This window comes from Lichenostomus cassidix, chromosome 3 (assembly GCF_008360975.1).
Source record: "Lichenostomus cassidix isolate B80296 chromosome 3, HeHo_3.0, whole genome shotgun sequence".
NCBI lineage: Eukaryota > Metazoa > Chordata > Aves > Passeriformes > Meliphagidae > Lichenostomus > Lichenostomus cassidix.
The window spans coordinates 25,238,179-25,251,948 of NC_139483.1; the positions used below are offsets into that span (position 1 = coordinate 25,238,179).

General features: G+C 36.1%; 1 protein-coding gene across 1 annotated transcript in view; it reads left to right on the forward strand.

Annotated features, from left to right (window-relative positions):
* Positions 1-13,770, forward strand: part of CAMKMT (calmodulin-lysine N-methyltransferase) — a 211,975-nt gene that overhangs the window by 169,560 nt on the left and 28,645 nt on the right. Inside the window, exons 5-7 of the mRNA XM_085054995.1 lie at positions 1,169-1,223; positions 2,277-2,340; positions 7,476-7,542. Coding sequence (XP_084911121.1) covers positions 1,169-1,223; positions 2,277-2,340; positions 7,476-7,542 — 186 coding nt within the window. The remainder of the gene's footprint in view (positions 1-1,168; positions 1,224-2,276; positions 2,341-7,475; positions 7,543-13,770) is intronic.

The following is a 13,770-nucleotide window of genomic DNA, read 5'->3' on the forward strand; positions in this document are numbered from 1 at the left end:
TGATACTGATATGGCATCCTAGATGCTCTTCCTAAATATCACTGTCGAGTGAGTAAGGAGGTGACTCTTTCAGACAAAAATAGACTTTCAGATGTTGATGTTTCTGGGGAGAAGAAAAGGTGCACCAAAGAAAAAGCAACCAAAAAACACCCCCCCAGACTAAACTGTTTAGCTGAAATTCCATTTTGTGCCTGTCAGAAGTGTCTCAATGGGAATGCTCCTGCCAGCTGTAACAGTTGCCGCAGATTTTGCTATAAAGCAGCATGTTCCTAAACTGAGGCTCTGCCTTGCCCCAGACGCTGCTTCACACAGTTTCGGTGCAGGGTCAGCATCCCTCCCTCCTCCCCTCCTGGGGCAGGCCATGGCTCTGGAGGACATTCTTTATGGCTCCCCCTGCAAGCTCCCATCCGGCACACTCTCTGCGCCAAATTATATTTCACATGCACGTCTTAATAACAGCACAGTATGGTCTAAGTTAAAAGCAGCCTTTTAGACCATGCATTCAGCCCTTTGATCGGGCTCAGTTTAGGCTCTTGACACTAACTTCGTTTCGTTTTCTGAGGCTTAACCGTTTGCTGTTCCCATCGCTGTTCATAACAGCATTGTTTGTAGGTCACTTGCAGTTTTAAGTGCTAATTGAAGGATCGGATTTCTTCGTGTGTAATTATTTTGTGGTATACGGCTTGCTTTAAAACTTCTCTCTTTTTAACATAAAAAGGCTTTTAGGCATAACTATATGGAGAGATATATAAATAATATTAATTTCTCCATTTACTTCTCTAGCTGTTTTTGAAAGAATGAATGTGGATTAACATTGTTATCCTTTCCTAACAATTATCTTTCGCTACTCTAGCTAGTTTAGTTCTAAAAGACAGAGCCATTGACAAGGGAAAAAAGGGAACCTTCTCAGATTTTTCAGCTCAGCGGTGGTAATGTTGCACTGAACACTAATGAGGGAACCCCCACTGATTTGCCTGCTTTGTGACTTTTCTATTTCATAATTATTTTTAAAACGCAAAACGACATGAGGTAGCCTAGTCATGTCTCTACAACTTCCTGGTAGCTCAGTTCTTACTGCAGATGGCAATTTGTTCTTGTAACATATATGTCTCTCTGACCATTTTCATCTAATTTGTATGGGTTCTACCATTTCCTTTCTCTCTTTCAGGGATCTTGCTGTGTGTGAGCTAGGGGGTGGCATGACATGCTTGGCTGGGCTCATGGTAGGTCTTTTCTCAATTCCAATCCCATTCAGAGGAAGAAACAAAAGGAAAAATGTTCCAGTGCCTCCAACTGCTGGGTCAGAGAACTGTCAACAGCCTCAGCTGCGGTCAAGCTGCAGAGTCTTGAGAGACCTTCTAGATTGACTTGCTTTCGTATCATATTGATTTTATGGTTGCCTCGATGAGCAGAAACATTTTACCCCGGTGTAGTCAATATCTTTTGTTGTGACATTCCAGGCCACGTACGGTCTGTCTTTCATTGCCATAGCCGAAGCTTTTTTTTTTTTTCAGATTATAGTCCCATTTGCTAAGATACAGGAATAGCCTGGCGAATCACAGTTGGAGCACCATGATATAGCTGCTAATGTTTTGCCTGCATTATTACACCAACAAACATGATCCAGAGCTCTCGGTAATTAGATTCTTTTGAATTAGATTGGCCATTCAGGAGAGTCGTTCACCATTCTCTGGGTTCTGAGTCATGTATTCAGGAGATATTATGTAGCAGTGCAGTGCATTAGACAAGTTTTTATGTCTCTACAAATAAAAGCATATTGTTACACTGATTGGCATTTGACAAACCTGTCGCTCTTATACAATGTGTCGAGGTTACAGCCCAATGTGCGAGCATGTCAAAGCTCACAAAAAAATTACCCTTACAAAGCCATCTGCCTGCAATGCAAAGTTATATGAAGGGCATCAGGCAGTCAGACAGAAGCAAGCTGAAAGGCAGAGTGACAGCCTTGTATGATGGCTCTACTAGATAAACAGAAGCCCGCAAATGAAAGCCTCTCAGAATACCATCATCGGCTGTCACAATGCAATTACGGAACAGAATGATAGCAAGATAGAGGCTCCCGCAAATGGAATGATAAAAGTATTGACTGATTTGATTGAATGATTAAAATAATGCAGACATAAAATGAAAAAAGATTGAAGATTGTTACAGAGAAATAGGTGAGGAAGCATGATACTGAAGGCTTGTCACTCCTGTCTTCACTTCCACACAGACAAGCATATTTGCTCATTGTTTGCTGTGCTCTTTTTTTTCAGGTTGCTATTTCTGCAGATGTCAAAGAAGTTCTGTTAACTGATGGAAATGAAAAGGCCATCAAAAGTATCCTTATTCAGATAGAAAACTGGTTTGTTGTGTTCGTTCCTTTTTACTGGCTGAGTAACAATCGGTATAAAGACAGACAGCATGGGGCATATTAAGGAAAAGTCCCCACATAAGTAATTAAAAAACAGATGTGGAATATCTTGAACAGAGCAGCAGCTTCCCCCATAATAAATGCCACATTTTCTCCGTGAATTAAAAATGCTGGTGTTGGTATAGAGCATGTACAGTAGTAAATATTTGTGTTGTGGTTGAGTGCTGGGAGACTTGTGTGTGTATGCTGCACGTTACAGGAGGTGTAGTAGGAAATCAAATCATTAGCTTCCCTTCATGTATCTGTTTTGCACAAGAGCTGGATTTTTTTCCTACTTTCAGATACTAGCCTCTTAAAACATACCCAGCATTTGTATATTGTCAGAGCTTTTCCAGTGTATGTTGAAATGTTTCATTGTTGGTGCTAAGTTATAACTGCAAATTACCCATTTAGTCTGCTTAATCAATTATCAATTTATCATTATCTCTCTTGATGTGAGATTGCAAAACTCCTCTGTCCCTTGTAGAAAGTATTTTATTGTAATTCTTATATTAGAATAAATTGCTATTATGCCCTTCTAATATGAATATATAGTTCAGAAAATTGAACTGGACTTGGGCTAAGCGAGAGAATGAGTGAGCATAATTTGTGGCCACATTAAATATCAGCACAGGAAGAGAACAGATATATACAGTGAATACTAATAGCCCTTAGAAATTGAGAGGAAAAAAAGGAAGATATCTATTTGCTTTTGTTCCTTGATAATCTTTCCATTTACATTTTAAGGCAGGCTAATTTTTCAGGTTTTGGCTGCTGCAGCATCAGAATTATTTCTATTTGAGTTTTGTATGTGTTTGAGAGCTAACATAGTGAGTACTTAGTAAAAAAAATAAGTTAAACTAATCTGTGGCTTAAATAAATTGCAGCTGCTGATGCCTGTTAAAACAGGAGACATTTCAGTGCAATGATATTAGCTACTACCTTTAAAAGAGACTTCTCAGAGGTAACTGAGGTAACTATAACTGCTGACAGCATTGGAACAATTTCATGTTAAAAACAGTCAATCCTAGATCATATCTGTTAAAACTTGAAGTAAGCCTGCTAAAAGTCTCTTTTTTCTTGAAAAGGCAAGTTGTCACCTGTGTTCCAGGGATTCTTATTTTGTTGAACTCTGGTGTGTTAGACTTGTATCTTGAGGAGGAAGTATTCATTATTCTGTGTATTTTAATCAGCGCCACCCCTTCCAATCTTTCTTCCATGTCATTATGAAGATAAAAAATGTGGGATAAGTGTTTCAAAACTAGCCTAACAAAACAAACTCATGTTGTATAGAAATATAGGTATTTAACAAAAGGTCATTTTACCCCCAAAAATCTTCAGGTGGGCTCAGTAATCATCAAGTCAGCAAATGTCTTGCATAGCAGATTCCATAAACATACCTGAACTTTTTTGAAATGTAGAAGCCTTATATAACAAGGAAAATTGGTGAGTGCTAAAATATTCACTCAGTCTTTGGAATTAAACAAATAAAAGTGCTTTTATTCCTGAAAAGGATACTGCTAATGTTATCTAATTATCACACCTTAGTTTTTCACAATATGTTTTAGAAACGTCTTCTGTTTCCAAAAGTCTTACAAGAGGTCTTCATCTGTATTCACTCAGTGAATCCCTTTCAGGGAAGCGATTGGTGGACGGCTCTAACAGGAATTTATTTTTCTTTTTTAACATTTGGTGCTCAGAAGGCTCAGCATTCAAAGTGCTTTTATTGTGTTGGATTTTACAATGGGCTTAATATTAGCAGGGTGCCAAAGTGCAGCAGGCTAAGAACTTTACCATGTAGGTGAAATGTATTCTTAAAAGTGCACATAATAAAATTTATGTTGCATTTTATATGTTATGGACTTCAGTAGTAATTTTATGATCTGTGTTATGGTAATTTTCTTTTGCACTCTTTTCTATAGTGACTGGTTATAATAGAAGTTTAGGCTAAATTTAGGTCTGTTTCAGCCACACTAGACTCACTGAAATCAGTATAGAATTTTAGGTGTAATTGGAAATAGCATTTGCCCCAAGTGCCACTGGCTACAAATGTATTTTTGCTAGTTCCTATTTTTGCTGATGGTATTTTTTAATTGTTTAGCATACCAGATTAAGGTAATATGGGATAAAATACTGTTTTCTTTTCTAGATTCTGCTCTTCAGGAATAGTTAATGCCTAGTATTATGCTTTTTACGTAGGTATTTTAGATTAAAATAATCTTGTTTTTAAATTACTGTTTACCTCTTTCCTTTAAATTTCTTAGGAAGCTTAAATTACATGCCAGTCATACTATAATATCCAAAAATTACTTTCCAAAAAGTAAAAGTGGTTGTCAACAAAAAAGAAAAAAATCCCTGTCAGAAGCCAGGAAATCACCAAGCAAGCCTGCTAATTATTCTTAATGGGCAAGATGAGCACATTAAGAAACAAATGAATACATCAGTGAAATGTAATTGAAAATCGACCTGGCAATAGTGCATAGCATCTGAGAATCTGGCTTTGTATTATCAACATCATCATAATTATTGTTGTTTTTGTTGTTGCTATCACTATTCAGTGAGCATAACTAACAGCTTTGCTTTGTGAAATCTCAAGCTTTTGAGGATTTGATTTTTCCTTTTAATTTTCAACATGCTTCTTATTAGTCTCCATTTCATACTGCCACGTGAAGTGTTCACTATGTATGTTTTCAATATCTATATGAGGATGCATTATGGAAATGTTAGAAGTTAAAAAAAATTTACAAATTATTGTCAATTATAAGTCAATTTCAAATAATTGTTTTCATTCTAACCTTCTCACTGTGAAATATATTGCTATATTTCATATTAATCAGTGATCTTATGTATGATGTTTATGGAGAATTTTAAAAGGATATTATGATTTGAGTTGCTAGACCATTTAAAAGACTTCACTCTAACTACTTTTACTTATCATGAGCAGGTTTTAATTGATTAAATAGGTCATTTCTATTGCAAAATCAATAAAATAAAGACAGAATTTACTCCTTTTGCCACCTTGTTCAGAACTTTACTGTTAATTTAGTGTGTTCTAAGTTCTTTCAGTATCATTTAAATAAGGAAAGTATTAGGATTAAAAATATAGACATTTCAAGTGAATAATAAAATTATACATGGGCAAAGTTACCAGATTCATCCCCCATTGTAATTTTGGGTTATATCCATTCAGATACAAATTTTCCAGCTTAGATAGTATCTGTGATGTGTCAGTCATGGACATCAAATTTTATTTCCTCAAAACTCTGGAAGCATCTTTACTCACTTTGGCATGCCCAAATCCGAGTATGAGGTTCATTTTAGTAAAAATTGTCTTCTGTTTCAGAGAGGCTGTGGACTTTCTGCCTTAGCTCTGTTTCATACCATGCACTGGTGACTTGAACTACTGTCTGAAAGCATCAATAATACAAAACATTGTTACAGTGCACTATAATGGCCATTAAAATACAGTGTATGGATCTTTCAACAGTCCTGGGAAATTTAGGTTAGAAGGGTCATGTTTAGCCTGAATGCCCGAAGATATGGCCTCATAAATTATTTTAAAAAGCTAGTGTTAACATGTTTAGAACCATTATTAGTAGTTTTGCTCAGTTATCTAATTTAAGTGCAGTGTGGCAAATTTATCAGCAATATTGTATCTGCCCCTATTTAAAAGTAGCATGCTTTGCTTATGGAGTTATTGATGCCTTCCTTTTGCTGCACAGGTGTAGACTGTTCATTTACTACTCCTCATATTGTAAAAAAGATTTAGAAGGCATATCAAAACTACAGAGATTTATTTAAACCAGGTTTCTGTCATTCCATTTCTAGTTTTTGACTTCACAAAATACCAGTTGTCTTTTCCAGTGTTTGGATAGAGGCTTTCCTGAAATAACTTCTCTTAAATTACCAACTCTGTTAGGAAGGCCAATTATGGGATTTCAGCAAAGCAAAGAAAAAGATATATCAAAGCAAATAAAAGATACATCAGTGATATTTCAAATTAGCCTGACTCTCATATTCAATTTTCTTATAAGAGCACTTTTGAAAGAGCTGACATATTTTGTGGACCTAGAAACATCCTACTAATTAGCATTGGCTTTCTTATATTTTAAATAAAAAAGAGGGATCATTTGCATCTTTACCAAAAAGGTCCATTTAATATAATTATTTACATTTTAAAGTGAGCCATTCAAATATGTATGGATTCACAAAGAGTAACAAATAGTTTTTGCTTGCTGCACCTTTTCCTTCCAGTGGCTTCTCACTAACTACAAATGATTGATTATGAAAGTTATGTTTCTAGCCATAGATGACTGGGCTCAGGTCCCCCTGAAACGTTTCCTTGATAGCCCTTGCTTTAACCTGCCTGAATGGCTACCCAAATTTTTGACCTGATCTTCTAAACTGAGACACAAGGCTGAGGTACTGCTGTGATATCTAAGGGGAAGAAAAGGCATTTATTGCTTTTAAGGTGGTTCCAAACCATTCTCAAGAAAGGAAGTGGACTAGAAACTCTTTTGCCTATAGGTAAAGGGGCTCCTGCTGTGTGTTGGATTCACCTAGACAGAGCCAGGAATAAAGCTGTGTGTCTTGTGGGCAGATTCTCAAAATATGTAAGGCTCCAAAATCTCAACACTGGGTATAGTGATGCAGTGAGAAACAGCACAAACTAAACTGGACAGTAATTGATTGTGCAAAAAAAGTTCAGTTCTCCTTGGTTATGATTCTTGTATTTGTAAATAATTGCCTTTAAATATATCTAAGGTATGGGACAGTGTTTTTCACTTCTCTCTATAGCTACAGGGCTAGAAATTCCTTAAATGAATGAGTAAATAGAGGTAAGCAACTAGAGCAAATTGCTGCATAGATATATATGGCTGATGTGCTGGAGTAGTAATATAAAATGTGTGCTTCTGAAAAAACACTGACTCTTAGCACCGATTAAAAAAGAACAAACAGATAAGAGACATTATGAAGGTATTAGAAATGGAAAAGTGTTTGGTTTGTTATTTTTATTATTGCTCTAGTTTTTGGGGTTTTTTTCTTAACAATTTTACTACAGATGTAAATGAGATCATCACAAGAAACCAAAATGCTGGAGTATTTAAGGCTCAGAAAGTGTCAAGCCGGTAAGATTCTACTAAACTTTTTTACTGATTCTTGCATGTAGATCTGTATTAATGTAGATGTGAAAAGTGTGAAAGTGTGACCTGTGTTACTGATGCTGACACAGGTGTATATGTAATATAAGCAGGCAAGTGATGCAGGACAGAAATTTAGAAGCATTAAAAAAATTCAGCAAATACATTATGATTAACCTTGGTGACACAACCTCTCTTTCCTTTTTATCTTTTTTTAATATTATCTATGTCTTTTCAACCTATGATTTAGTGCATGGTTGAAATTTGACTGCTTCTGAGTCAACACTACCCATTGTACTGAAAATGTGGTTTGGAGTTAATGGATCTAAATCACTGTCAGGTTTCATTTTAAATAGCTCTGAGTATTCAGGGTGGCAACAAATCCCATTTGCCCCTGATGTAGATATTGTTGGAGCGTCCATGGGAGGATTTTTGGTCATCCTGCCTGTGTGAGCATTATCGTGTTGTCACTGCGAGGACAAATGGGGAGCATGGGAACCAAGCACAGTGTATTCGTCTTTTGCAGTACTTTAAAAGTAAATTATAAAGCACTTCATGTTTGTGGTATAAGGTTAAGAATTGGAAAATGGTTACTCAAGAGCAAATGGTACACTTATTTGTGTGTGTAAATTTTTTTTGATGACTCACATTGCAGAGGGGCACCCAGTCCTTCTAAAACTAAGAAAAGTAAAACTCAAAAAGGCAAACTGTTAATGCAGAATAAATGTACTCCCATACTGGGTTAAACCCATATGTTAATGGCTATCACCCATAGTTTTAATGGCTATCATTCATGTCATTTAACCCTATGCTTATGAAGCCATTCTATGTGGAAAAGTTCGTTTAAGTGAGCAGTTAGGGCTAGCAAAATTCTGCCTTCATTAGGGTGTATGTGCATATAACTTAGAGATACATCTCTGCATGCTACTAAGAGCCTGCCAAGTAGACAAAGGCCATGTGGATCCCAGGAATGTTCTTTGAGGTTCCATGTGCTAAACACCTCTTGTAAGCAGCCTCAGACACTCTGCTGAGTCCATCCAGAAGCTTAGATTTTTTTCGATTTCCAGTTGCTCTATAATATGTGGGAGATTTCAGATTTCATCCCTTGTCAAGACTTCAAACCTGGTCTTTTAGATATCAATCAAAAGCACATTTTCTACCCTGTCCTCATTTACATTTATCTAATGCTTAAGGTCATTTGTGATCATTTGAGTGTATTTCAGCATATGGAATCAGTGAATAATAGATTTCAGCCTCACGCTGTGAAGAAAGATTGTGTTTTTACAAGACATGATGTTGTTTACTGGGTGTTAATAATCACTAATTAATAAACATATCTAGACGTCATAAAATGTTGCATTTTAAAGAGTAAAAATGTCAAGTGTTTAACTTCTTGACTGCAATAGCATTTGAAGCCTTATTTGCACAAATAAAATAATTAAATTACAAAATAATGTGACGTACTATATAAAAACATGAGACTCATTATAATAAACACTTGATTTGATTTTTAATTCTACATGCTTAAGGCTTTTGCAGATCTGTTTAAACAGTATAAAGTTTTATAAAATGAGTATTCAAATGACTCTCTAATGGATTGATCAGTTCTTCAGATTCAGTAATAACATGTGATGCAGGAACAAAGTTGTATGATCCCTTCTTAATGCCTTGAGGGAACTAAAAGGCTGATGTAAAGTTTGAAATATTACTTTAACCTTGATTCACTTTTCCTACAGATGAAAGCCTTAGTTACATAATGGTTATGGGGAGGAAAAAAGGAGGAAAAAACCCACAAGAAAATGCAGAAACTGTAGTGTTTTGGAGGGAAGAATGCAACACTGGTGTGCAAAGTGACATTCTGTGACTTCTCTTACATTGAGCAGGTCTTGCAGGCCAATGAATATAGTGGTGTATGTAAGTAACTTACTGAGCCCCAGTTTAACCTGGAGAAGGTGTGTTCTTTGCTATAATGTGTCATTTAAACAGTGTCTACTCTTGCAGCTTCACAGTGGCCAGTGCAAAGTTAAAAGATTCTTTCCATATCAAAGGTAATTCAGAATAGACCCTTCTCACAGCACCTTTGTCTTATGTCAGGATCTTGTACTCTTTTTCTTGCACAGGAGTAGAAATTATGAGAGTCTGTGACTGTTCTGGACATTTAAGTCCATGCTTGGAAAATATGCCAAAACATGCATGGAGCAAAAAGGAACAATCTTGTATCAGCCAAGAGACGTTTGATTAAGACAACCTGCCATAGATTTATTTATTTAGATTTGTACAAAATGCAGTAAATGAGCACTTATCTAGCTCTCTGCCAACTCTTGATTATTGTTGAAAAATAATGTAATGTAAGCCAAACTGGCAGTTTGTCATATTATGTGTTATAATGTAATAATAGATATTTAGTAAACAGTTTACTTTGCAGAGGATATACAATTCTATTTTATTTTTCATGAATATTCTCAGGATTTCTTGCTTATGTTTACTAGAAATAGGTACAATAATGCCACCAAGTTACTAGTAATGTCTTGCCATAGTAAAGGGTATTAATACTATGTACGGGTTTGACATCTTTATTTTTTTCACAGTTCAAAAATTATCCATTATCACATTGTTTACGCTATAAGTTAGCATGCGATCTGTCCTGATAGCATTTTCTGTACCATCAGCTGTTACTGGTTTGACATACATTATATCATTGATTTAACATGTCCACCAGTCATTAAATTAGCAATAACAAAGTCAAGGAATCCCTGCTCTTCATCTTCTCTTTGTTTTAATGGGGAAATCTTCCTGAAACATCTGCTTGGGTAGTATAATTTTGAAAAATTGTCATTATTACAAATACCATGATGGAAAAGCTTCATCAAGGAGGGAGGCTGCAGGTTAACAGACAGGCTGTCCTACCAACTAGGAAATTTGTTCTTCCTTCAGATTCCTTTGAGAATATGGACTCTGTTAAGAGCAAGAGTTGTGTTCTAATTGCTGATATGGGACCTGTGGAGTTTTAGCTGTGGACAAATCTATTGTTTTGCTAAGAGTTGCCTCAGAGGGATTACATTCCAGATGGGAATGTAAATAAGGACATGTAACATCAAGTCAGTAAGAGAAATGCTTGTGGCAGTGCACCGTTTGGTTTGATGAGTAACGGTGTATCATATACTCTTTATTCCTTCTATAGTCACCTTTAGAACCCACATCAAGAATGAATTACCATGTAACCAAAGGGGACAATTCTTTCTGCTTAAAGAATAAGAGATAGGTTACAATTTTATCTGGGATTTTAGTGTTCCTTACCAGTCTAATGCAATTACAAGCTGCCAAAACTAAATCTATAATGAAAGAAAGTCTTCAGAAATACTAAATGGCATCCCTCACAACAGTGGATGAGGTCTCAATAACAGGGCATTGAACTATATCGTCCTGATTTTGTTCCTATATTAATTGCCTCTTTCTCTATAATTGCAAATGTGAATATTTTACCTTACTGCAATGTCAAATATGTCAACTTTATAACCTTCCTGATTTCACCTGGTCATGTAACAGGTTCCATCAACATTTTCTCTCTCTCCCTCTGTTTTCATTCATCAAAATGACCTGAGTGTTGCTAAATTCAAACTTTTGGAAAACATTTTATTGAATTTGTTGTGTTTGTCACCTTAGCAACCCTAAAGGAATCCCTTTCTCCCAACTAGTTTTCCATTCTCAAGTAACACTCTTGCATGACAGTGTCTGTTGGTAAGGAGGAAGCTGCAAAAAGGAATGTTTCCTGCTCTTAGGTTAGGAAGAAAAGGCTGCTGGTGCCTGCCCACTTAATTTGATCACTTCATTTATGAGTGGGAAGAACAGTTTGTGTGCTCATGTCCATTCTGAAATTGTAGCTCTTTATCACAGAAAAGCCAACTTAGGTGAAAGCATTCCACACTTCTGATCATACCTGCTCTGCTCTGTATCTTTTTCACTTTCAATCTACTTATTTTCAGATGACTGTGATCAGTATTGCATTCAATAGGTATAAATAGTGCATAAATAGGTATATGTCGTGGAATAATTAGGCTCTTTGTTCCCCTTCTAAAAATGCCTAACAGGGATTTGCTTTTTTCACTGCAGTTGAGCACAGAGCTAATAGTTTCATGACACTGTCTGTCACAACCTCAGGAGATTTCCAGTGATGGTCCGTTTGGAGACCTTAAGTTTCTATATCAAGTGAGAATTATTTTTTCCATTGTGAACTTTGCATTTATCCACACTGAATTTCATCTGTCATTTTATTGTCCAGTTACTCAGTTTCATCCTTCTGCAATCCTTCACAGTCTGCTCTTTTCCTTACTATCTTGAGTGACTTCTTAACATTGGCAAACTTTGCCACCTCGGTGCTCATCTCTTGTAAACACGTTGAATAGAACATCCCAGGGGAACTCTGCTGATTATCTCTCTCCACTATGAGAACTGACCATTTGCTACTACCCTGTTCCCTGTCTTTTGTTCTATTATTTAGCCATGTCACCACTCTTCTCCAGTGACAGTCTATTTTCCTAAAACAATGTTAGTGAGGCTCCTTGCCAATAGCTTTTTGATATTAGAAGTGTTACCCTTACCTGAATACTTGTTAATGCCTTCGAGGGGCTCATGGTTTATAAAACAGGGCTTTCTTTTATGCAAGACACATCAAAAAAGGCTTCTGGGGTGAAATGTCTTCAGTTTCTTCTACAGCAAAGTAAATATTTTGCACTGATGCAAAGAATTAATTTCACCTCTCTGAAATGTTCTCATCCTCTGTGACTGCCCATTCTGTATCCCAGTTATCAGCTGGCAGGAAGATTTAGCCCAAAAGGAAGTGTTCACTTATTTTTGATCTGCCTGATTTTATTACTGTATTTAATTTTGCAAGTTTGTGATTCTCTCTTCAGTTGGGTACAACTTCAGCTTTCGGAGGGATAATCTAATAATCTTTGATACCATTTAACCATTTAACACAAATAGAAGAGGCTTGGAAATTTGTGAAAGTCAGACGGTCTGACTTTCACAAATTTCCAAGCTTCTTCTATTTGTGTATTTCACCAAGTTGTGTTGACTTAATAAAGTGTATTTTAAATTGCATTGTGGCTTTGTCTGTCTTCTTTATGCGGCCAATTAAGAATACATAAAGAGAAAAAAATTAAAAGTTGCAAGCTTTCTGGAGAAATTTCTGTGTTTGGAAACAGGGAGAGAACAGGGAGAGAAAAGTAATGTGTTGGCTAAAAGTATCACATTGCATTGTTTTAAATAATTCTTCCTCAAATCTTTGACTATGTCATGATGGTCTCCTCTTAACTTATAAAACACGCTCTTGGTAAAACTATTCCTCTTGTACGCTCTTGGGCTGCACAAAAGGATTAGGGGGAGACCACTGGTATGAGAAGACTTAGATCTTTCTTCCCAGGGCTTCAAAGGAAAAGGTCCTGGGGATGGTAGAGTCAAAGATTATTTATTTGATTCCTTTTTTGTATCCATCATTTTAGTCAACTTCTACATTCCTGGTTTGTGTTATTACCATTGTACCTTTGACTACCCTTCCTTGGGTCTACATTAGTGGGCAGTCATCAAGTACATCTTACATATTTTCAGTAGGTTCTCTCCTTCACAGGCACTCTCAGCTAATCTTTGCCATGACAAACTTGAAATTTTGACAAAATGAGGTTTACGGCGTTGTCTTTGTTTATTTCATTATTATTCAATTAATAGTTATTCAAGTGTTAACCAATAATACTGAAAATGGACGAGGTTCAGGATGGGGGCAGAAGAGTGAATCAGGGTTTGGAAATGAGAGAGTTAAAGAGCTCTATTTACTTAACTTGTCAAAGAAATGATTGTTAAGAAATGAATTGATTTTGATCTGAAAGTTTCATGTGAAGGAAAAAAAAAATCTTTAATGGAGGATCAGTCTTCAATCTAGTTTACATGTATCTAATCAGATAGAGAAATTGAAGCTAGGCAAATTCAGTCTAGAAAAAAAAAGAGATTTGACAGAATGATAATACATTAGAACATCTTTCCATGGGAAGTGATAGTTTCTTAAGCAGTGAGTGTGTTTGAATCTTTCTGAAACACATGTATTAATCTCCTGAGATATATGGACTTGGTAACAGAAATTTGAAATCTTGGATGTTTATTGTGGTCCCTTCTGCCCTGCAAATTTGAACACCTCTGGACTACATCTTCTCTGCTGTTTTTAGT